At 37.2% G+C, this 24,572-nt stretch overlaps 1 protein-coding gene across 4 annotated transcripts in view; it reads left to right on the top strand.

Annotated features, from left to right (window-relative positions):
* Nucleotides 1–24,572, top strand: part of LRRC39 (leucine rich repeat containing 39) — a 32,711-nt gene that overhangs the window by 679 nt on the left and 7,460 nt on the right. Inside the window, exons 2-8 of one of the 4 annotated variants that reach the window (XM_006169024.3) lie at nt 3,973–4,165; nt 11,749–11,854; nt 14,285–14,441; nt 15,014–15,150; nt 16,534–16,679; nt 18,172–18,324; nt 19,230–19,369. In XM_006169024.3, the coding sequence (XP_006169086.1) occupies nt 4,053–4,165; nt 11,749–11,854; nt 14,285–14,441; nt 15,014–15,150; nt 16,534–16,679; nt 18,172–18,324; nt 19,230–19,369 (952 nt within the window). In that variant the 5' untranslated portion in view covers nt 3,973–4,052. The remainder of the gene's footprint in view (nt 1–3,972; nt 4,166–11,748; nt 11,855–14,284; nt 14,442–15,013; nt 15,151–16,533; nt 16,680–18,171; nt 18,325–19,229; nt 19,370–24,572) is intronic. The other 3 variants (XM_006169025.3, XM_006169026.3, XM_006169027.3) reach the window with 3 other exon arrangements.

The raw sequence follows: 24,572 nt of genomic DNA, 5'->3' as shown, positions 1-24,572 counted from the left end.
AGGGAAACTGATGGATGACCAAGATTTAATGGCAACTAAGGAAATGAACTAGCAAATGAATGAATGGTTACATATGCCTGGAGAAATATATAATATATACTCATCTATATATGTGTGACATTTTCATACTGTACTTGAAATTAAAAAAAATTTATTACTTGAAATTGATTATTTGGAGTATTTGAGTACTTCAAACTTGCTAAATTCAGGTTGACATATGCCTGGGTAGTCAGGCTGCCAGCATCTGTATTCCAAGGTTTCTTGATGGCAAAGAGATCTCACATCTATTTCTGAGTAAATTCTGCATACATTGCTTAGAAATAGGGGTCAGCTCCTGACAATTATCTACATAATGCCAATTACATATCAATGCTGATATTTTGAACTTCTTTCTTCTGTAATATGATTCTTTGCCTTCTTCTGTCTCTGATATATATACACTGCATAATTTTAATGTAGAAAAACTGATAATTCAGAAGATATTAATAACAAAAAGCAATATTCTTTATTCCTCTCTATCACGAATTTTGCTCTCTAGAAGTAACCATTTAACCATTTGGGGATTTATGTTTCAATGGTTATCACAATATTTCCTTCATTTGTTTTTGGAAGCAATATATTCCATTTTTTAAAAAATCGACCTCTGGCATTATGGAGATTTGTTATAAAGATGATGATTAATTTCCCTTACACTCCAGGGGTTATACCCCTATTTTAGTTTCTGTCTTGATTACCTTTACAACTTTAAACAAATACATAAATCTCTACCTTTTGTCCTATGAGGTATAGACAGTATCTTTTGACTACCCACTTTGAAGATGTAGATACTGATGTTCCTATTCCCTACTTCTCTTCCCCATTTTTTTGTTCCATATTCTATTAAAAGTACTTTTATTTTTCTATTTTCAAGATGTGTGACATTTATATTTTGTTCATAACCAAAAATAAGTCTCCCTTGCTTTACATGCATGTGTACAGGAGAGAGAGAGAAATGTCTTCCCCGGATCTGGTCATACTACAATCCCTTTCCTACAGATTGTCAGGTACTGAGCACTTATGTGCATGCCTGGCATGTTTTTGGGCTGACTTGGCTGAGGATTCAAACTATCTTTGTCGCATGGGATCCAGCGTTTCTGGAGCAGCACATAACTGCTGTGCCATGGAGCCAGCCCAGTCTTCCTTACTTTTTTATAGGTTGACTTATTCAGTTCAAAAGTTGAAGACCAATACATAGCCTTTACAGTAAAATAACTGTGTACTTACTGTTTTATGTAGAGCCAACATTTTGATCATCTGATTACAACTTTGACCATAGGTTATTTAGAAGTGTATTCCTCTCTCTTTCTTTGTTGGGTTTTTGCCATAAGGCGCGTGCACTCACCAGAGACAGTAAGAGGGAAAATGAGACATATCCATCCTGGGGGTGATGGCCACACCCAAATCCCTTCTCCTCTGTTCTCCTCCTGGGATTTTGATCATCCATGCACATGGGCCCAGTGTGATTTTCAATCCTCCAGGTCCAGGACTCGAACTGCAGTTGACTGTGTGGGAGTCCAGCACCCTAACCACCACAGCACCAGAAGTGTATTTTCAATTTTTATTTTGGTATTACAAAAAGCACTGTTACAAAAAACTTTGTAATAGGTCTATACACATTAGAAAATATTTGCAGTGGGGGGACTAGCAGGTGGCATGGTGGTTAAGACACTGGACATTCCCACATGGATAACCATGGTTTGAGTCCCGGACCTGGTGGCTTGCTTTATCACTTTCCCTCTCTCTCTTCCTGTGTCTCTCTCTGGTCAAATTAAAATAAAAGAATGAATAAATAAAAATGATTTTTTAAAAAGAAAGTATTTGCAATGGGGTACCAGCAGATGGCATAATGGTAACGTTGCTGGACCCTCAAGTAATCTACTGCAGTTCAAGTCCTGGACCTAGCAGCTTGAAAGTCATGCCGTGTGTGTGTAGGTATGTGTTTGTGTGTGTGTGTGTGTTTGTGTGTGCATGTATGCCCAAGATCCTGAGAAGAGAATGGAGGAGAAGAAATTTGCAGTGTGTTCATCCCCCCCGGGGGCATGGGGTGATCTCTTGCTTTCTGTCTCTCTGGCAAGTACATGTGCCCTATGGCAAAAATCTCTCTAAAAAAAAAGAAAATATTTTCAGTAAGAGTAGCAGATGGCACAATGGTTAACATCACTGGGCTCACATGTAGTCAACCATGGTTAAAGTCCCTGATCCAGAGACTTAAAATCATGCCAGGCTTGTGTGTGTATGTGCCCCAAATCCTGAGAGAATAATGTAGGAAAAGGGATTTGCAGCATGGCCATCCCCCATGGGGGGTTGATTTCTCGCTTTCTGTCTGCCTCTCTCTGTCTCTCTGTCGAGTGCCTGTATCCTATGGCAAAAATCTCTCTCTCTCTCTAAAAAAATAATATATATATATATATCAAAGAAAAAGAAAAAAGAAAAGAAAATATTTACAGTATAAATTCCTAGAAGTGTGAACATACATTTCTGATTTTGATAGATAGTACCAAATTTCTCTTTGTAGAGACTATAACAGTATACATTACCACCACTAGTGTGTGAGAGTGCCTGTTTCCCTATGCCTCCACAAATTTTACTTTTTCCTTTTCCAATTTTGTACCTCTCTATTGGGTCATTGGAAAAGTCATGGCGTATTTTTGCATAGAAAAATTGATTTTTGCATGACTTTTCTGATGACCCAATGTTTATTCATCCTGCATTATAGTTTTCCAGTGTAATGCTGAGTTGAAATGGTAACTGTGGACGTCTTTGTCTTCCTGAATTTAGGAGGAAATAATTCATACAACTGTGAATCAAATTATCTGATTTTGCTATTTCATTAAAAGTCAATACCAGGGCAGGCAGGCGGCTTGCTGGTTAAAGGTGCTGGACTCCCACATGGCCAACCATGGCTTAAGCCCTGGACCTGGTAGCTTCCTTTCTCACTTTCCCTCTCTCTCTGGACCAACTGGAAAATAATAATAAATAAAGTTAAAACAAAATAATTCTCTTTTAAAAAAGTCAATACCATTGGAACTAGCAAATGGCATAATGGTTACATTGCTGGACTCCCATGTAGTTGACCACAGTTTGAGTCCTGGACCCGGAGGCATAAAACTCACACTGGGTGCATGTGCAGGCGTGCCCAAAATCCTGAAAGGAGACTGGAGGAGAAGGGATTGCAGCATGGCCATCTCCCCTGTACCATGGCCACCACCACCCCGACCCCCGGAGGTGATTTCTCGCTTTCTATCTTTCTGTCTCTCTCTGTCTCTCCAGTGAGTTCACGTGCCCTACAGCAAAAATTTCTCTTAAAAAGAAAATGTCAATAACATTATTTATAAGGCCGTTGGACTTTCCATCAAATGGATCTTCCCTAACTTAAATAACCATTTTCTTGTTATTGAGTGTTTTTGTATCATTTCTGAAATTCAGGTCAGAATCTTCAACATTGCATCTATTTGCAATTTATTTTATAAAAGAGTTGCCAATCATTATATATTGCCACTTAACTGAATTCCAGCTTATATATATGGCAACCAGATTAAATAGATATCCCAAGATGCCAGTGTTATTGTATCAGTATATATCCATTATTTAACCATTTTCCTTTAAGTGAACAGGCAAGCTAGTTGTAGTTTTTCACTGTTGCATAGTAACAAGTAGACTGGCATCAATTCCCACCTGTACCATGTACTACTAGATATGAGGCCTTCAGGAAATTGCTCATCTGGAAGGCTCCATTTTTCCATTATAAATCAGAGACAATAAAAGTACTATCTTGTAGTTTAAGAAGATTTTAAAATGAGACATGGAATGTAAAGTATATGAAATATATGGGGGCATATGAGAAGTGTTCAATAAATATTAGCTATTTTGGGCACTGTGGTACACAATGAACATTCTGAAATACATTGCTTTTTTTTTCTTTGGTACAATTAGGTCCTTTCTGGGATGATGTCTGTAATCCAGCTATTCAGAACCTAATGAAGTTGGTGATTCCATGACAATGTGGAGAAATCATGACAGAAAATGTGATGTGTGCAGGGGCTGTCAATGCTGTAAAGGAAGTGTGGGAAAAACGAATACAGAAACATAATGAAGACCTGAAGCGAGAGAAGGAATTTCAACACAAGTACGCTATAACACATTTATTATTTTGAACTAGTGAAAATTTACAACCTCGTCATTAAAAAAATAATATTTTTCAAGTGCAAATTACTAAATTCGGTAGAGATTTTTATTTACTGAAATATTCTTAAAGGAAACACCCAACTGAATTAAATGAAACTATGTGATGGGAGACACAAAAATTCGTGTCTCTAGGTGAAAAGTTATCTTGTGCTCTCATACCTACATTCCTGATTGATATCTCTAAAGTATTCTGCTAATCTTGTGAGAATAGCCATTTTCTCATAGATTCTATATAGTTCTCTATGATTCTTAATCATTAGTTCTTTTTTCTAAAGAATTATTTTATTCAATTTTATTTATTATTTATTTTTTAATTTGACCAGAGAGAGAGAGGGAATGTGAGAAAGCAAGCTACCAGGTCTGGGAATCAAACCACAGTTGGCCACATGGGAGTCCAATGCCTTGACCACCACACCACCGGTTGGTCCCCCTATTCATTAGTCCTCTTTCTAAACATTAATTTAGAAATATTATTTTAGAAATATTATTTGCTAATGTCAGCAAATAACAGAAAATTCCACTAAAAAGAGGGCCAGATTGTTGGACAATAGTAAAATGTGGTGTTCTATTAAGCTGAGTCATAAGGGGAGGTGGTGATCCCAAGTTCACGTCCAGAGGTCTTCCTGAATACACCAGAAACACATGTGCCCGTACTGGAGCTAGGGGTGATCATAGCATCAAGACCCTGTTGAGCTGTCTCTCATTTTCTCTCTCTCTCTTTTTCTAAATATTTATTTATTTAATTATTAATTATTATTATTCACATGAGTTATGCCAGAGAAAGTGAAAGAGGGAGAGTTAGAAAGCAAGCCACCAGGTCCAGGACTTGAACCATGGTCGGCCATGTGAGAATTCCAGCACCTTAACCATCTTGCCACCTGCTGGTCCCTCTCTCTCTCTCTGTTTTTTTTAAGAGAGAGATTTTTGCTATAGAGCGCATGTATTCACTGGAGAGACAGAGACAGATAGAAAGTGAGAAATCACCTCCCAGAGAGGACACTCAAATTCTAATCCCTTCTCCTCCATTATCCTCTTGGGATTTTGGTGACACATGCACATGCGCCTGGTATGAGTCTGAAGCCTCCAGGTCCAGGACTTGAACCACAGTCAACTATGTGGGAGTTCAGTGACATAACCATCACGCCATCTGCTGGTCCCAGAAATATACTTTTTTTAAAAAATGACATAGGCAATAAGGAAGTAAGACAGTTGCAAAAGTAGTTAATACAAAGACTTGACATCTTTGAAAACTCAGCTTCAGACCAGCCAACAGCATGCTGGTTAAGATGGCTAGATCCCACATAACCGACTGTACAGTTTGAGTCCTGGACCTGGCAGCTTGTGAAACATGCTGGGTGCATGTGTGTGTGTGTGTCCAAAATCCCAAGAAGGAAGTGCAAAAGGAAATGCAGCGTTGCTTTCCCCCGAGGGGTGCGTTCTCACCCTCCCACCTTCTGGCAAGCATACGTGTCCTATAGCAATCTTTTTCTATTGTGTTGTCAGAAAAGTAAAGATACATTTTTGCATAGAAAGTCAGGGGAAAAAAATGTTATGACTTTTCCGATAGCCCAATAAAAAGTCAGTTTCTGTTTTTACTCTCCACTACCAATTTCAGTGTCAACTTGGTCCTCAAGTTAGCTTCCCTCAAGGTCACACGATGACTGACACACTTCTAGGTATTATACCCAGGCATTATTATGCAATGGAAAGTATTTTCTTCTATTTCTTCTTTTAAAATGAGGAAACTTTGCTCAGAGGCCCCCCTGCAAACCTCTCCTTCACCTCTCACTGGCCAGAATTGAGTCATTTGTACACACCTTGTCTAGTTACCGTCTAAAAAGTTAGGTTGTATGGTTGGTTAGATAAATTAAGATTTATTCCCAGGATTTCCTGGGGGAAGAGAAAACACCTGAAAATAATTTTATAGTAAAGAAAAAAGGGAGAAGATTATTGATGAGCAATGATTTGCATCTATGAAATGTCTATAAAAGCCAAAGATAGGGATGGAGAGGAGTCATTCTTTCTGAGCAAAATCAATAAAGATGATAATGATGCTAACAATGACAAATGCACTTACTGTTTACTAAGGACTCTGTTCTATTTTATTTAATGCTCAACATGCTGAAATAATGTGTCATAATGAGAATTAGATTACATTGTGAGAGGGCCAGTTGGTGGTGCTGCAGTTAAGGCGGCTTGATCCCACATGGCCAACTGTGTAGTTAAAGTCCTGGATCCAGTACCTTAGAAAACATGCTGGGTATGTGTGCCCAAAATGCCAAGAGGAAAATGGAAGAAAAGGGAGTGTGGTGTGGCCATAGCCCCTTACAGGGGGTGGGGGTGTACTTTCTTTCTTTGCCCTCTCTTTCTGTAGTATTAAGGAAAAAATTAATTATCCACACACTTGGTAAAGATGGTAAGGTTTACTATAAGGGGAGGTTTTACAATGAGGGAGATAGAATGAACTCAACTCAGATTCCAACAAGGAAAAGTGGGGATTAATTCATTTCATCAGCTTCAAGTTCTTTCTAATGTGAGGATCTTCAAAAGTTCATGGAAAATGCATATTATGAAAAAACAATCATGGATTTCTAATTTTTCTGTAACAAAATAACATGTGTACCTTATTTTTGTCTTTTAAAGTAATTATTTAATTTTATTTATTTATTCATTTAATTTTACTAGAGAGAGACACACAGAGAGAGAAAGAAAGAGAGAGGAAAAGTGAGAAAACAAGCCTCCAGGTCCAAGACTTAAACTATGGTCTGCCATCATGGGAGTCCAGCATGTCAACCACCATGCCACCTGCCAGCCCCTTATTTCTGCTTTTCTACAAGCTTTTTGAAGTCTCCTTATGTAAGAATAGTGAGTATGCATTATTTTCTATATTGCCTCTTCTTTTTTGGCTTTATGGCTATATTGTTATTAGGAAAGAGGCCTATCTGATAGTAAAATGTAATTTCCAAAAGTTAAGTCACACATACCCCTATGATGATTAAAGTTAGACCTAGAAGGGCCACATAGTGGCCCAGCAGTAATGCAATTTTTGTGTCACGCTGACTGACACAAAAACACTCCAGGTTCCTCCATAGGACTCCCTGAACATGCCACGCATGTGCGTGCCCACAGTCTGGGACTAGCCAAAGCTGGGGGTGAAGACTCTGTTAGAGATGAATATCTTTCTGTCTATCTCTGCCTCTCTCTTGTGTATGGAAGAAATAAATAAATAAAAGTTTAGATCTAGTATTTGTGGAGTTTTCTGGCAAACTTTGTGGAATTATATCAGAGATCATTTTAGAAATCTGAAGGGAAAATTTCTCTCTTCTGCTATACCTATACCAAAATTGGTTTCTAGTTTTAGAAACTTCACATTGTAAAATTTACTTGTTTTAATGTTTTAATTTGCTATATGCCACATGTGCTTGCCACAGAAAGGTAAGAGAGAGAGAGAAAGAAAGTGAGAAATCACACCTCATGAGGGATGGCCATGCTACAATCCATTTTCCATTTTCCTCTGGAATTTTAGGCACACAAGTACATGCATCCAGCTTGTTTTTCAAGCCACTGGGTCTGGCACTTGAACTATGCTGTGTGTGCCTGGTGTGTACCAGGAGACATCAGTATGCAAATCCAGGACCTGCTTACGTCAGTGTCACCATCGGATCATGAGACATTGCATTACCCCTGTGTCACCACTGCTGGCCATCACAGAGTTTTTTGTTTTGTTTTGTTTTGTTTTGTTTTGTTTTTACCCCCAATGTCTAGTTCGTATAGTTTTTGGTATTTAGTGGGCGCTTGACAAATGAAGTTAAAAGTCAAGGAATAAGGGACCAGTAGTTAGCGTAATGGCTATGTCGCTGGACTCCCGGACACAGTGGTTTAAAACTCACGCCGGGCGCATGTGCATGCGTGCACAAGATCCCAAGAGGAGAATGGAGGAGAAGGGGTTGCGGCATGGCCATCCCCCCTAGGGAGTGATTTCTTGCTTTCTCTCTCTCTGCTCTCTGTTTGGCGAGAGTACACGCCCTATAGCAAAAACCTCTCCAAAAAAAAAAGTCAGGGAATAAAATACTTAACTGTAATTTTTGTTAGATTATGTTCTGAATTTTTTTAGTGAGTAATAACCAATGCCTATTGTTTGAACAGTCTTTTTATAAAGTGATATATCAAATAGCTGCCATTATACATAGAGTCTCAGTTAACCATGCCCATGGGAACTTTGCCTGTTCACATCAGAAGGCTATATTAGAAGGTCTAATTCCACAATTCACTTATTGGTACATTAGTTACATTTCAGGTGACAGATTAAAATACACAGATTTTAAATATTTTGCAAACCCAAATACACAACAGCAAATGTTATGCTTTCATATTCTTTTGGTTTTCTCTTCATTAAGATAAAATCTTTGATGACAATCAGTAAATATGCAAAACTGCTATGACTATATATTTACTTTCAGATGTCAGGAGATTTTTGACAAATAAATATTTGAATTACTTAAACTTTATTATTTGATAACTGCCTATATTTTCTTATTATGTATGTATTTTGTAATCCATTCTAATAGGTTAAAATTGCGAAACTTTCAATTCTAAATTCATTCTCTCTTTATCGAACATAAAAAGTTTTCTAGGATAGAAATAGAAAATTTTTGCAAGCTTTAGCTAGTCTTTTTTATAATCTGATATTATTCTTTTTTAAAAAAGAATTATTTATTAAATTCTGTTTGTTACTATTATATTTTTATTTTTTTGAGAGGTTTTTGCTATAGGGAGCATGTGCTCGCCAGAAAGACAAAGAGAGACAGAGAGACAGAAAGTGAGGGGATGGCCATGCTGCAATCCCTTCTCCTCCATTCTCCTCTCGGGATCTTGGGCATACATGCACATGCGCCCTGTGTGAGTTTAAGCCACTGGGCCCAGGACTCAAACTGTGGTCAGCTACATGGGAGTCCAGCAATGTAGCCACTAGGCCATCTGCTGGTCCCTCCATTTGTTATTATTATTTTTTTTAATTTGACCAAAGACAGAGAGAAAGGGAAAGTGAGAAAACAAGCTGCCAGGCCCAGGACTCGAATCGTGGTCAGCTATATGGGAATCCAGCACCTTTAATCACCACACCACCTGCTGGCCCCTAGTCTAATACTATTCTTACATATATTTTCAGTTAATTAAAAATCAGTAGGGATATTCTGGAACGGCAAAGAGTTTATACATTTTTATATCTGAAAAATGGTATCAAGATAAAATCAGCATGCAGTAGTAATAGGCAACTTACCTCTGAAGTTGAACTACGCTGTTTGCAAACCATAAAAACTTATTAAATACCTTTGAATTACTCACCAGAAAAATGCAAATCAAACTTATAATGAGATAATGTTCACACCCACCGAATGGGTATAGTAAAAATTAGGCAATAGCAAATATGGGTTTGGAAATGGAGAAATGGGACCCCGATACACTGCTGGTGGGAACATAAAGTGGTGTGGCCAATTTGGAACAGTTTGGCAATTCCTAAAGAAGTTAAACATAGAGTTTCCTTATGACCCAGAGATTTCCCTTCTAGGAATATACGAAGAGGAATGAAAATGTGTTCACACAAACACTTGCACACAAATGTTCATACTACATTATTCATAGTGGCCAAAGTGAACTTAACCCAAATGTCATTGACTAATAAATGGATAAACAAAATGAAGTTGATTCATACAGTGGAATTATTCTGTCATTAAGAGGAATGAAATAGTGGCTCATGCTATGGTATGGATGAACTTTGAATAAAACTATGCAAAGTGAAAGAAGTTAGACACCATAGACCACATCTTGCATTACATCATTTATATGAAATGTCCAGAATAAATAAATCCATGAAGACAAAATCGTTGCCAGGGGCAGGGAAGGGGGAAATGTGGAGTGACTATTAATGGGTATGGAGTTTCTTTATTGAATGACAAAATGCTTTAAAATTAGATAATGGTGATAGATGCAGCTCTGTGAATATGTCAAAGACCAGTGAATTATATCCTTTAAAAGAATTTTATGGGCCAGCCAGTAGCATGGTGGCTAAGGTAGCTGGATTCCAAAGGGCCAATTGCACTGTGTGAGTCCAGGACCAGGCATCTGGAAGAAAACATGCAGGGTGTGTGTGTGTGTGTGTGTGTGTGTGTTGGGGGGGGTGCCCAAAGTCCCAAAAGGAGGGAGAAATGGAGAAGGGATTGCAGCATGGCCATCCCTCATGAGTCTGCCTCTGTCTCTTTCTGGTGAGTGCATGTGCTGTTGAGCAATACTTTTTTATTTCCTAAAAAGAAGAAATTTGGGGCCAGGAGGTGGCATGATAGTTAAGGATGATGGACTCCCATATGGCTAACTGCGGTTTGAATCTCAGACCTAGTGGCTTTCTCACTTTTCCTCTCTCTCTTGCTCTCACTCTTGCTCTTACGCTCTCACGCTCTCTCTTGCTTTGTCCTTCTCTGGTCAAATAAAAATAAATAAATAAATAAATAAGTAAAGTTAAATAAAATAATAATTTTTTTTAAAATAAGAAATATGGGACTAGCATGTAAGGGGTATGTCGCTTGACTCCTATGTAGATGACCATGGTTCAAGTCCCAGACCTGGTGGCTTAAAATTCACACCAGGCGCATGTGTATGCGTGCCCAAGATCCCGAGAGGAGAATGGAGGAGAAGGGATTGCAGTGTGGCCATCCCCTCTGGGGGGTGATTTCTCGCTTTCTATCTCTCTCTCTCTCTCTCTCTACCTTTCTGGCAAGCACATGTGCCCTAGAGCAAAAACCTTTCAAAAAAAAAAAGAAAGAAATTCACAAGACCAGCAGATGGCTCAATGGTTATGTCACTGGACTCCCATGTAGTGGACTGCAGTTAGAGTCCCGGGCCCAGTGGCTTAAAACTCATGCCAGCTGTATGTGCATGCTTACCCTAGATCTTGAGAGGAGAATGGAGGAAAAGGGATTGTCGCATGGGGTAATTTCTAGCTTTCCGTCTCTCTGGTGAGCACATGTACTCTATAGCAAAAATCTCTCATAAAAAAAATAATTTCATGATGTGTGAACTATATCTCAATAAAGATATTATTTTTAAAAATCTATGAAGAGCTATGATATTCTTCAGAAACTTAAAATAGGGCATTTGTGGTACTAGTCATATTTATAATGATTACAAAATAAATGGTCTGGTCAAACAGTGGTTTATCACGGGTTATTTTTTTTTTCTTTTTTTGTTAAAGAGTGTGTGTGCTACCCAGTGAGAGAGACTGGGAAGAAAGTGCTGCCCATGGGGAATGGTCACATTGCAACCCCTTCTCCTACAGTTCTCCTTCCTTTTAGGATTTTGGGGACACAATCACACATGTGTGGGGCTGGGACTCAAAGCACATGGCTGACCATGTGGAAGCCAGCCACCTTTACCACCAGGCCATGGAGCTGGTGATTTTTAGAAATGTATATGTAAAAGTGAATGCTATGTATGTCATTATCTATGAACTCAAATGATTTCCTGGTCTCCCAGGTTAGTGCGGATCTGGGAAGAACGAGTAAGTTTAACAAAGCTAAAAGAAAAGGTCATTAGGGAAGATGGAAGAGTCATTTTGAAGATTGAAAAAGAGGAATGGAAGGTAAGCTTAATAGAAATAACATTTGATTTTCCACGTTTTGCATTTTATGGGGCAGTTGAGAAAACAATTCTGAGATTGAGTAATTAAGACTAGAATACTTAGAAATTCGAGTGCTAGTAATACACCAAGTGTATTTGGGTAACATGAACAACTGAAAAGATACATACCTTCCCAATTTTTTTTCAAAAATTCAATCAGTTTGCTTCAATCCTGCCTAAACCTGACTCATTTGTGATATTTCTCCTACTAATCCTTCTAATAAGTAATTTCTCATTTTTCCATAAAAAAGATTTCCATCTGCCTAAAACAATGATACAGCTTTTCTTTTTAAAAAGTAATTATTTATATAACTACTTTCATTTGTTAGTATTATTTTTAAATTTGACCAGAGAGAGACAGACAGAAGGAGAAAGGGAAAGTGAGAAAGCAAGTCACAGGTTCAGGATTCAAACCATGGTCGGCCATGTCGGAATCCACTGCCTTTAATCACCACACCACCTGCCAGCCCTATGATACAGTTTTTCTAAAGAAATGCTCAGCTAACGCTTTTATTTCTTGTTTGTTTTGTTTTATACTTTTAGTTTGCTGTAGGGTACATGTGCTCTCCAGAGAGAGAGAGAGAGAGAGAGAGAGAGAAAGTGAGAAACCCCCCCCCAAAGGGAGATGGCCACGCTGGAATCCCTTCTCCTCTGTTCTCCTCTTGGGATTTTGGGCATGCATGCTGATGTGCCCATTGTGTTTTTTAAGACGCCAGGTCTGGGATTCAGACTGTCAAGTTGGCTAGAATAGAATACCACCTTCACCACCACACCACCGGCTGGCCTGCTCAGCTAACATTTTGCAAAACAGAAATGGATGTTAATTTTTTTTTTTTTTGGTTTACCACCTGATTCATAGTCTACCTCTCTCACATACACATGTACACATACACACACATAAACATAAGCTTCGCTTAGTTTTATTTGCCATACTTTAGGTTTTACGAGGTTCTTCTAACCATTTGCCCAGTGATTTTTTTCATGTATATAGACATAGACATATACATACTGATTAGTTCCATTATAGTCTCTTCTGGCTATTTTAGTTAGAAAGGAAAAATGGATGAAATTCAAAATAGTTGAAACTCTTAAAATACTTTTTTTTTTTTTTTTGGAGAGGTTTTTTCTATAGGGCACGTGTGTTCACCAGAAAGACAGAGAGAAACAGAGAAATGGAGAGCAAGAAATCACCCCTCAGGAAGGATGGCCACGCTGCAACCCCTTCTCCTCCATTTTCCTTCAGGATCTTGGGCACGCACGTACACAAACCCGGCGTGAGTTTAAGCCTCCAGGTCTGGGACTCAAACCACAATCGACTACATGGGAGTCCAGCAACATAGCCATTACGCCAACGGCTGGTCCCAAATACTTAAATTTAAGAAATCCTCTTTAAAACTCTAAAATACTTCAAAGCTTGACTTTAAGTTCGAACTGTTGGTTTAAGTGACTTTTTTGGATATTCGTATTTTCAATAGCATATGTACTCTAGGAAAGCCTAATAAAACAGAATTTTTAGGACACACTTTTAAAAGAGAGAGAGAGAGAGAGAGTGTGTGTGAGAGTGTGTAAAGGTCTCAAAACTTGAGATCTTCTGAGTGCCAGACATGCACCTGCCCCAGGATCCAGGCTGGCTGAGGCTGGGGGTGGATTGCAGTGTATGGACCCTGTTGGGGTGTGGTCTCAAGATACAACATAGATAAAACAGAATGAAAACACTTTCTTTCTTTCTTTCTTTCTTTCTTTCTTTCTTTCTTTCTTTCTTTCTTTCTTTCTTTCTTTCTTTCTTTCTTTCTTCCCTCTCTCACTCCTGGAAGAAAGAAGTCCATAAACTTTTAAAATATCAATCTCTGGGCCAGTGGGCGGTATGGTGGTTCATGCAGCTGGATCCCACATGGCCGACTTCATTGTTTGGGTCCCATACCCAGGGGCTTGAAAATCATACTGGGCATGAATGTATGCTCCAAATTCCAGAGGAAAATGGAAGAGAAGGGATTGTAGTAGTATGGCCATACCCTGGGGGATGATTTCTCAACTTCCTTCTCTCTCTTTCTCTGGCTCCAGTGAGTGCATGTGCTCTATAGCAAAAAGACAAAGTAAATAAAAAATGAAAATCAATCTCTCTCCTAAATAGTTTTTTTAAGTTAGAAGTAACATAAAGTACTTGGGAAGGTAACCAATTAAGGACAAATTATTCCAAATTAAATAATGTCATACTTCAGTGTGGCATGATATAAAAATAATTTAATATAGTGATTCTTTTCTTTCTCCTTCCTTCCTTCCTTCTTTCCTTCCTTCCTTCCTTCCTTCCTTCCTTCCTTCCTTCCTTCCTTCCTTCCTTCCTTCCTTCCTTCCTTTCTCTTTCAATTCTGTTATTCCTTCTACTGGAGTTTAGACTCTTCCTTCTTCTCTACTGAAATTAAATCAGCTTCAGGAATGGCAACTTCATAGGACTGGTTTGCTGAAAATTCCTGAATTCATTGGAAGATTCCAGAGCCTCATTGTGTTAGATTTATCAAGAAACACAATCTCAGAAATACCTCGAGGAATTGGTAAGAGACATTGCTTTTATTCTTACGCTATTTTATCCAACTGCAGATGTGCTTTTTATTGAGACGTTTCTGACACATGAAATAAAGTTCTCACATTTATATTTCCCTGAGTCTTGAGAAAATCCTAAACATTTCATCTAAATTGAGATTCTAGGGGATCCAAATTTCTGGATTTACTGAGGTGATTCAAGATGGGATTCCAAGGTGAGAAAAGTCTCTTTAGAAATATTACTCTGTAGGTTCTGAGAATAGTACTTTTGTTCTAGTTATTCCTCTCAGAAGAGAACAGATTGAAGGCAAGAAAGAAATACAGAGATTCCTTAAATGGGGAGAAGATCCCCAAATGAAAAAAGACTCAAGATAGAGCATAGGTAAAACAGAAATGAAAATAATTTCCTTTCCCCCCGCCTTTTTTTTGCCTATAACACTGATAAACCTGTTCATTGTTTGAAGGAAGGAATAAGAACTCTGAATTTGCCAATACAAAATTGGCAAGTAAGTTATATTGTAAAACTTGGTAATTGGAACATTATTTTGTACGCATCCACTCTATTTGTTCATTTTTTCAATAGGACTACTCACCAGACTTCAGGAACTTATTCTTAGCTACAACAAAATCAAGACTGTCCCCAAAGAACTAAGTAACTGTGCCAGTTTGGAAAAACTAGAACTGGCTGTTAACAGAGATATATGTGACCTTCCACAAGAGGTGAGAACAAGATAAATGCCTATGATTTAATTTTCCTCTGTGATTTCATTTTCTATCTACCAGTAGTTTATTTCTCAATTGTGTGATTGCTAAAAATAAAACTAATGAGGATGCTATGAATTTTATTTTAGAAAAAAAAGCGAAAAACATTGCCTATAACACAGGTTTTTAATTAGAAAAAGAGATTCGTTTAGCATAAAAGATACTTTTGTTATTGTCACAGTATTCTGACATTTTTTTGAGAGAAAGAAACTTTTGCTATACAGTGCATGGGCTCCCTGAAGAGACATAGAGAGACAGAAAGTGAGAAATCACTCCCCACGGGTGATGGCCACGCCACAATCCCTTCTCCTCCATTCTCCTCTCAGGATTTTTGGGCATGCATGCACATATACCCAGTATGAGTTTTAAGCCTCTGGGCCCAGGCCTTGAAATGTGGTCAGCCATGTAGGAGTCCAGCACCCTAACCACTATGCCACCTGCTGGCCTCCTGACATCATTTGTTGATTAGACAATGATCTCAAAAGGCCAGAGTAAAGTTTCATTTTATATTAGAATTGAGTGTAAAACTGAGGTTGTAGTGATTAGTTAATAAATGCTTTATGAATAAATAAATGATTATAATAAAGTGTAGACAATGTGGTTATAGAAAAACTCTTGTTTACTTGTTGGTTTCTATAGACTGATTAGTTTTTGAGACAGAAGTGAAGTGTATGAATTCTTTTTAAATTTTCATTGCCAAAGGGCATATATATTCACCAGAGAAAGACAGAAAGTCAAAGAGAGAGAAGAGAGCACCTCCCAGTGGGACATGGAGACATTGCAATCCCTTCTTTTCCATTTCTTCATCCTGTTGTGATTTGTGACACACATGCACAAGCATCCAGAGTATTTTTCAAACTGTCAGGGCCAAGGTTCAAAAGGTCATGTGGGATCTGGCTCCCTTAATTCACTTGGCTATGGGACTGGCGGACACAAGATGAACTTTCAGTTAAAGAGTCTTTCATTTCACTAGAGGTTATGTAGCTTTATTTTTATTTCTAATTTGCTATAGACTATTATGGTTAAATAAAGTCCAAGTAAAATGTGAACATTTTTTTTTTAAATGTGAACATTCTTTGATGTGAAATATCTCCAGGACCAGCAGGTGGCATGGTAGTTAAGGTGCTGGACCAACAATGGTTCACATCCCACGTCTGGCAGTATGCTTTCTCACTTTCCCTTTCTCTCTCTCTCTCTTTGGTCAAATAAATAATAATAAGAAGAACAAATGGAATTAAACAAATAAATAATTCTTAAAAAAATATCTCTTTTACCAATGTACATCTTCTAGTAGTTTACATTGTGTACGTTTATTTTGAAAAACCTTGCTTTCCTCTCCAGCTTAGCAATCTATTAAAACTTACTCACCTTGATTTGAGCATGAACCACTTTACAACAATCCCTCCTGCTGTGTTGAACATGCCTGCCCTTGAGTGGCTGGACATGGGAAGCAACAGACTCGAACAACTTCCTGATGCTATAGAAAGGTAAAATGTATGATTATGTATGCTACCAATGAACAACATGAAGTCACCTAAGAAAAATAAGAAATAACAAACCAAACAATCTGAAGGAGACTCCAGGCAGAATCAATCACAAGAGACCCATTTAGTTAGAAACATACTAAGTTTTGAGTCAGCAGGTGGCATGGAGGTTCAGACATGGCTGATTGAGCAGTTTGAGTCCTAGACCTGTGGCTTGAAAAACATGCTGGGCATGTGTGCATGTGTGCCCAAAATCCCAAGAGGACAATGGAGAAGGGACTATGATGTGGCCCTCACCCCAGGTGGGGGGGAGGGGGTAGTGATTTCTCAAGTTTTCCTCTCTCTTTCTCTCTCTCTGTCTCTCTCTGGTGAGTGCACACTCCTTACAGGTAAACTTAAAAAAAAAAAAAAAGAAGTGTACTATGTTTTTTTTTAATTGTTTTTAATAATTATTTATTTTATTTTTATTTATTCATTCATTTATTTTTTAATTTGACCAGAGAGACACAGAGAGTGAGAGTGAAAGAGAGAGGAAGTGAGAAAGCAAGCCACCAGATTCAGGACTCGAACCCTGGTCAGCCATGTGGGAGTGTCCAGTGCCTTAACCATCATGCCACCTGCTGGTCCCAGAAGTGTACTATGTTTTAATAGAATTTCTATTTTTTTTAGTTTTGCTATAGGATGTTCGTGCTCACTAAAGAGAGAGAAAGAGAAAACCCCTTTGGGGGGAGGGTGGCCATGCCCCTGTCCCTTCTCAATTCTCCTCTTCGGATTTTGGGCACACACGTTGCATGCTTGGCATGTTTCAAGCTGCTGGGTCTGGGACTCAAAGCGTATGGTCGGACATGTGGTATTCAGCTGTTGGCCACTGTTCTGCTGGCTGGCCTCAGAATATTTTTATTTACTCCAAATAAGTAAAAGGATTTTGGGAGAGAAAAACTGGCTATGTGACTCCAAAAAAATTAATACGAATATGCCATAACAATAACTACATTGCTTAATACATGCCAAGCACTTCTATGCTATTTACAGATGAGGAAACTAAACCACAGAGATGTTAGCTAGATTGGCCAAGACTACAATTAGCAGGTGGGCAAGCTAGGATTTTTACTTAGCCAGCCTGCTCCTGGAATTTATGCTGTTAATAACTAAGCATACTGTCTTGCTGTAAATGGTATATTAATAATTTGTTATTCTTCTCTTAGGACTTGAACTCAGATAAAATTTATAATGGTTTTTCTTTAAGAAATTCTATGAGAATAGAGATTTCTAGAATATGTGGGTTTAATTTATACCGTCACATGATATGAGTGCTATACCAGAGATCAACTCCCTGATGTAGTTCCCCTAATCATCAGGAAACAGTCAGTTGACTCATAAGCACTCTGGTTAAAGGAGATGTAAAAGAGGACATTTCTTTTATTTTTAATATAAGAAGAACCAGGGTTTTCATATTATATGTGGTTAATTGCAGATATCTTTTTTAATTATTCAGAATGCAAAGTTTACATACATTATGGCTACAACGGAATGAAATAACATGCTTGCCAGAAACAATCAGCAATATGAAAAATTTGGGTACTCTCGTTCTCAGCAACAATAAATTGCAAGATATACCAGTATGCATGGAAGAAATGGCAAATTTGAGGTATTAATCTACAGACACAAACTGACACATTCCTGTCTGGCCACAAAACAAAGTAATGTGGAGATCATGGGTTCTTATTTATAAAATGAATATATTAAAATTTTGTCTAATGTTGAAATTCTATAATTTGATGAATAGGATTCATATAATACTAGTCTAAATTATTCAAGAAATAATCCTGGAAACCAAAGCAGTCATGGGATTTATTAGCTTCCTCTTTGGTGACATTTTCATGAAACTTATCTTTATACTGCTAACTTATCTCATTTGTGATTAAAAAAACCAAAAGCATAAAAAGTGATTGTTTTCCTCTTAAACAACTCAAGTGGACACAAGTAATTATTATCAATAGAAAGCAGATGCAAATTTTTACTAACTACTATCAGGACTCCCTTAAGTATTTTCTTTCCAAAATTTAATTTCCTGACAGCAAGAATAAGATGATACACACTCAAAACCTAAAACATCCACAACAAATTAATTAATTAATTAATTAATTCCCTTATTCAGCAACTACTGACATTGTAATAATGAATATACAATGATAAACAAGACTCAACTCTATAAAATATGCAGAAAATAAGTTTATAGCATTGCATTAATTGTATTTTAATATGCTTTGAAAGTGCTCTTAGAAGTTAAATTGTTTCATATTAGATATATGCTATGGGCTTACAGCTGACTTTACATGGTTTGGAAAACAGTTGTCTGAAGCTAATATTTTTTACTTCCAAGAATGATACTTAAAAGATTCTTGGGATATATGACATATCACCAAAATGTTCAGTTATGAAACCGGTTAAAAAGAAGGAATTTAGTGAATTAGTTTGTCTTTCTCCAAGAAAATAAATGTGTATGTCTAGGTAAGGAACCCATAAAAATAGTATTTTTTGGTGAACTGCTAGGTTTGTCAACTTCAGAGACAACCCACTGAAGTTGGAAGTAGTACTTCCTCCCATTGAAAACATAGATGAAGAGGAAGAACGGGAATTATTTGGTCTTCAGTTTATGCACACATATATACAGGAGTCACGGAGGGGAGCAGGTATGAGATCTTCTATTTCTGTGAAGAACGTCATGGTAATTTGATCGGAATCACATTGAATTTGTAAATTAACTTGGGTAGAATTGACATTTTGGTTATATTGATTCTTCCTATCCAAGAGCAAGAGATGTCTTTCCATTTTTTTATATTGTACTCAATTTCTTTTTTCAGTTTTTCCTATTTTCTCTTGTAGAAGTCTTCCACCTCTGGTTTATTCCCAGGTCTCTCTCTCTCTCTCTCTCTATATATATATATATATATAATATAATATAATATAATATAATATATATATAGTATATACTATATATACATAAAATATACTATATATAGTGTTATATATATAGTATATAGTATATATTAATATATATATTAATAATTTTGGTAGGATTGTTTAATTCAGTTCTGCTCAGTCTGTTCATTGTTGGTGTATAATAATGCTATGGATTTTTGTATATCCTGTCACTTTACTGATTCATTTATCACGTCTAAGGGTCTTCCATGTATTGTTTTGGGTTTCATATGTTTATAATCCTGTCATCTGTGAATAGAAAAAATTTCACTTCTTTTCTTATTTTGTTTATTTATTTTTTAGAGTTATTTATTGGGCCAACAGGTGGCATGCTGGTTGAGGCACTGGACTCCCACAAAGCCAACCATGGTTTGAGTCCAGGAAGCAGAGTTCCCAAAATTACAACAAATAAATAGATGAATAAATAAAAAATTTGTAAAGATTTTTTTCCACAGGGCACATGGACTTGACATAGAGAGCCAGAGAAAGACAGTGAGAGGGAAAGTGAGAAATCACCTCCTAGGTGAATAGCCACACCACAATCCCTTCTCCTCCATTGTCCTCCTGGCACATGCGCCTGGTGTGATTTTCAAGCCACTAGATCTGGGATTCGAACCACAGTCAGCCATGTGGAAGACTAACAATTTTACCACTAGGCCGCTGGCCGGCCCCAATAAATGTTTTTTAAAAAATAGAACAACTGTTTTCTTAAAAAAAAGAGAGAGGTAATTGTTTAATTTTACTTATTATCACTATTATTTATTATTTTAATTTGGTATTGGGCCCAGTGCTCACCAGAGAGACAGAGAGTGAGAGGGAAAATGAGAAAGCAAACTGCCAGGTCTGGGACTCAAACCACAGTTGACTATGTGGGAGTCCAGTGCCTTAACCACCATCCCACTGCTACCTACTGACCCCTTCTTTATTTTTTAAGAATTATTTTAACCTTTTTCTCTTTTTCTTTCTCTCATCTTCCTTCCTTCCTCCTGTTTCTTTTATTTTGACCAGAGAGAGACAGCGAGAGAAAGAAAGCAAGCCGCCAGGTCCAGAACTCAAACTGGGGTCAGCCATGTGGGATTCCAGTGCCCCTAACTACCATGCCACCTACCAACTCCCCAACTGGTGGCTTCTTTTCCTATTTTTCTCTTGTTCCTTTTTTTGATAGGAAAGCTTCCAGCCTTTCACCATTCAGTATGCTGCTAGCTATGGGTTTACCATATATTTATTTCTTTTTTGAGAAATGTACCTTCTTAACCTATTTTGCTGAAAGTATTAATCATGAAGGAAATGTTGTATTTGATAACAAATGTCTTTCTGCATCAGTTAATATGATTATATAGTTTTTATCTTTCCTTTTGTATATAACGTATTATATTTATTGTTTTGCATATGTGGACCTAGCCTTTATCACTGGAATAAAGACTATATGGTCATGGTATAAAACCTTTTAGTGTGCTGTTGGGTTCAATTTTCTACTATATTGAGGATTTTTGCATTTGTATTCATCAGGGATATTGGTCGGCAGTTTCATATTATTTTATGTTTTTATTATGTCTTGTCTGCTTTTTGATATCAAGGTGATGGAATCTTCATAAAATGAGTTTGGAAGGGGCCCTTCCTTTTGGATCTTTAGAAATAGTCTGAAGAGAACTGGGGTTATTCTTTAATGGTTTTGTAGAATTCAGAAGTGAAGCCATTGAGACCTGGGCTTTTCCTTTTTGGGAGATTATTTATTACTGATGCAGTCTCAAAGCTTGTTATTGGGCTATTCAGTCTTTTTGTTTCTTCCTGGTTCAATCTAGACAAATTTTATGTGTCCAAAAATTTGTCCATGTTATTTAGGTTTTCTTACTTGTTAGCACATAGTCACTCTTAAAATTCTCTCATGATTTTTTGCATTTCTATTTTCTCTGTTGTAATATTGCCTGTTTTGTTACTGATTTTATTTTATTTATTTATTTATTTATTATTATTATTTTTTTTTTGGAGAGGTTTTTTTCGCTATAGGGTGCGTGCGCTCGCCAGACAGACAGACAGAGACAGAGAGACAGAAAGCGAGAAATCACTCCCAGGGCGGATGGCCACACCGCAATCCCTTCTCTTCCGTTCTCCTCTCGGGATCTTGGGCACACACACACACGTGCCCGGCGTGAGTTTTAAGCCACTGAGTCCAGGACGCGAACTGCGGTCGACTACGTGGGAGTCCAGCGACATAGCCATTACGCTAACTGCTGGTCCCCTGATTTTATTTATCTGGTTCCTTTCTCTGCTTTTCTTAGTTAGTCTAGCTAATGATTTGTCAAATTTGTTTATCCTCTCAAAAAATCGACTTTTTATTTTGTTGAGTTTTTGTGTAATTATTTTATTCTCTATTTCAGCTCTAATCTTTATTACTTCTTTTCTTCTCACTTTGTTGTTTTTCCTGCTCCTTAAGTTGCATCATTAAGTTATTTAGTCACCTTTCTATTTTTTTTTCTTATGAGCATTAATTGCAATAATTTTTTTTTGAAGGGTTTTTTGCTGTAGTATGTGTACGCTCACCAGAAAGAGAGAGACAGAGACAGAAAGCGAGAAATCACCCCCGTCCCCTTTAGGGGAGATCCCCCCGCCACAATCCCTTCTCCTCTATTCTCCTCTCGGGATCTTGGCATGCACACACACATGCCCTGCGTGCGTTTAAGCCACCGGGTCTGGGACTCGAACCACGGTCGTCTACATAGGAGTCCAGCAACATAGCCATTACGCCAACTGCTGGTCTCACCATAAACTTTCCTCTTAATGACAGCTTTTGTTATGTCACAAAGATTATGGAGAGTCATGTGTTATATATCATTGGTTTCAATAAATCATTTTTTTTAGGAATTATTTATTGGATTTTACTTATTATTATTTTACTTCTAATTTGACTAAAAATAGACAGAGAGAGAGAGGGAAAGTAAGAAAGCAAGCCGCTAGATCCAAGACTCATATCTCAGTCAGCCATGTGGGATTCTGGCACCTTAACCACTACGCCACCTGCCAGCTCCTCAATAAATCTTTTTATTTCATTAATTTCTTTGGTAGTTTTGAAGTTGTTCAGGAGTAGATCATCTAGTTTCCATGTTTTTGTGAACTTTTGAAGGCTCTTTCTGTTGTTGATTTCAAGTTTAATTCCATTGTCAATTATGCTGGACATTGTTTCTATACTTCTTACTGATAATTTGTAAAATAAAAATTTGTAAAGATCTGTTTTGTGCCCTATTATGTGGTTTAGCCTTGGAAATGTTCCATGTGGAGATGAGAAAAAAGTGTATTTTATGGTAGTTGGTTGAAATGTTCTATAAATGTCTGTGAGGTCCACTTGGTTTTTGTTATCATTTGGCTCTTGGGTCTTTTTGTTTATTTACTGTCTATATTACTTATCCAGTAGTGAAAGTGGGCTGTTGAAATCTCCAACAATTAGTGCATTGCAGTCAATCTCTCCCATTAGATCTAGCTTTTTTTTTTTTTTTACATATTTGGGTGCCCTGGTGTTGGCTGGTAAATATTTATCATTGTTTTATCTTCTTGATAAATTGTTTAATTGTTTTAGTACTTTATGGTATCTTTGTCTCTTTTTACAATTTTTGTCTGGAAGTATATTTTGTCTGATATCAGTATTATGACTCCAGCATTTTTTTGGTTTCTGTTTGTTTGAAATTACTTTTTCTAGGTCTTCACTTTCATGTATGTCTCTATCAGTGAGGTGTGTTTCTTCTAAGCAGCATATAGAAGGCTCCTGTTTTTTTTTTTTTAATCTTTTTTAAAATTTACATTTAATCACATCTGTTTTTACAGGGTACATTTCTTTTTCCAGCACAAATGCCATGTATTATCAGTTAAGACAAAGATATTACTATGTACATTACCATCACCAAACAGCTTCTAATTTTTTTGTCAATTAAACATACTTTTACTTTTTTCCCTTCTCCTTCCACTCCATACTAAACTTTTTTTTCCACATTTTACTGATTCACAAAAGACCTTAAACTAAAAATATGGACAAAGCTAAAAATCTAGTGACAAATGCACTGTAATTTTCTTCTAAATTTTTTTTTCTCTCTCCATTCCCCCTTTTACTAAAGAGAGATATACACTAACATACTTGCAAAAAAAAAAATTAGGTTAGTCTTGATTTGGTCTGTTATTTGCACAATACCCCATAAGAATTCAATTTCTGATGCAAAGCAACAGATACTATTGTATTATTGAACTTATGCAAACAACCATTCTGCCACAAAATAAGAATGCTCACAAATATTTTCCATCTGCAAAGGGGTCAGGAATGGAGAAAAGTTTAAATTTTTAAAAATTTTAAAAATTGCTGGGAACCAGCAGTTAGCGTAATGGCTATGTCGCTGGACTCCCACGTAGTCGACAGCGGTTCACGTCCCGGACCCGGTGGCTTAAAACTCACGCCAGGTGCGTGTGCGTGCGTGCCTACGATCTCGAGAGGAGAATAGAGGAGAAGGGATTGAGCCATGACCATCCCCCTGGGGGGTGATTTCTCGCTTTCTGTCTCTATGTCTCTGTCTGTCTGGCGAGCGCACGCACCCTATAGCAAAAAAAAAAAAAAAAAACCTCTCAAAAAATTTTTTTTTAATTGCTGAATCTATCAACTCACAAGAAAACCCAAAACCTTAAATCTGGAAGACAAAATATAGAAGTAAATCAGTAGTGCTTTAGACAAAAGTCAAAGAATTCTATTTCACTAGTTCAGTCTCATGTAATCTCTCTTTTCTTGAATTTGCATTGTTACTGTAGTCTGATCTTCCCATTTAAATCCTTGAAGTTAACATTCAACATTATTATTGATATTTCTGAACTTGTCTCTACTATTAAGTTGGCCTTTTTCTTGGTCATTTTTTTAAAAAATTATTTAATTTTATTTATTCA

Source organism: Tupaia chinensis, unplaced genomic scaffold (genome assembly GCF_000334495.1).
Source record: "Tupaia chinensis unplaced genomic scaffold, TupChi_1.0 Scaffold146687_1, whole genome shotgun sequence".
NCBI lineage: Eukaryota > Metazoa > Chordata > Mammalia > Scandentia > Tupaiidae > Tupaia > Tupaia belangeri.
The sequence above is the reverse complement of the archived record's forward strand: the minus strand, read 5'-3'. Positions and strand labels throughout refer to the sequence as shown.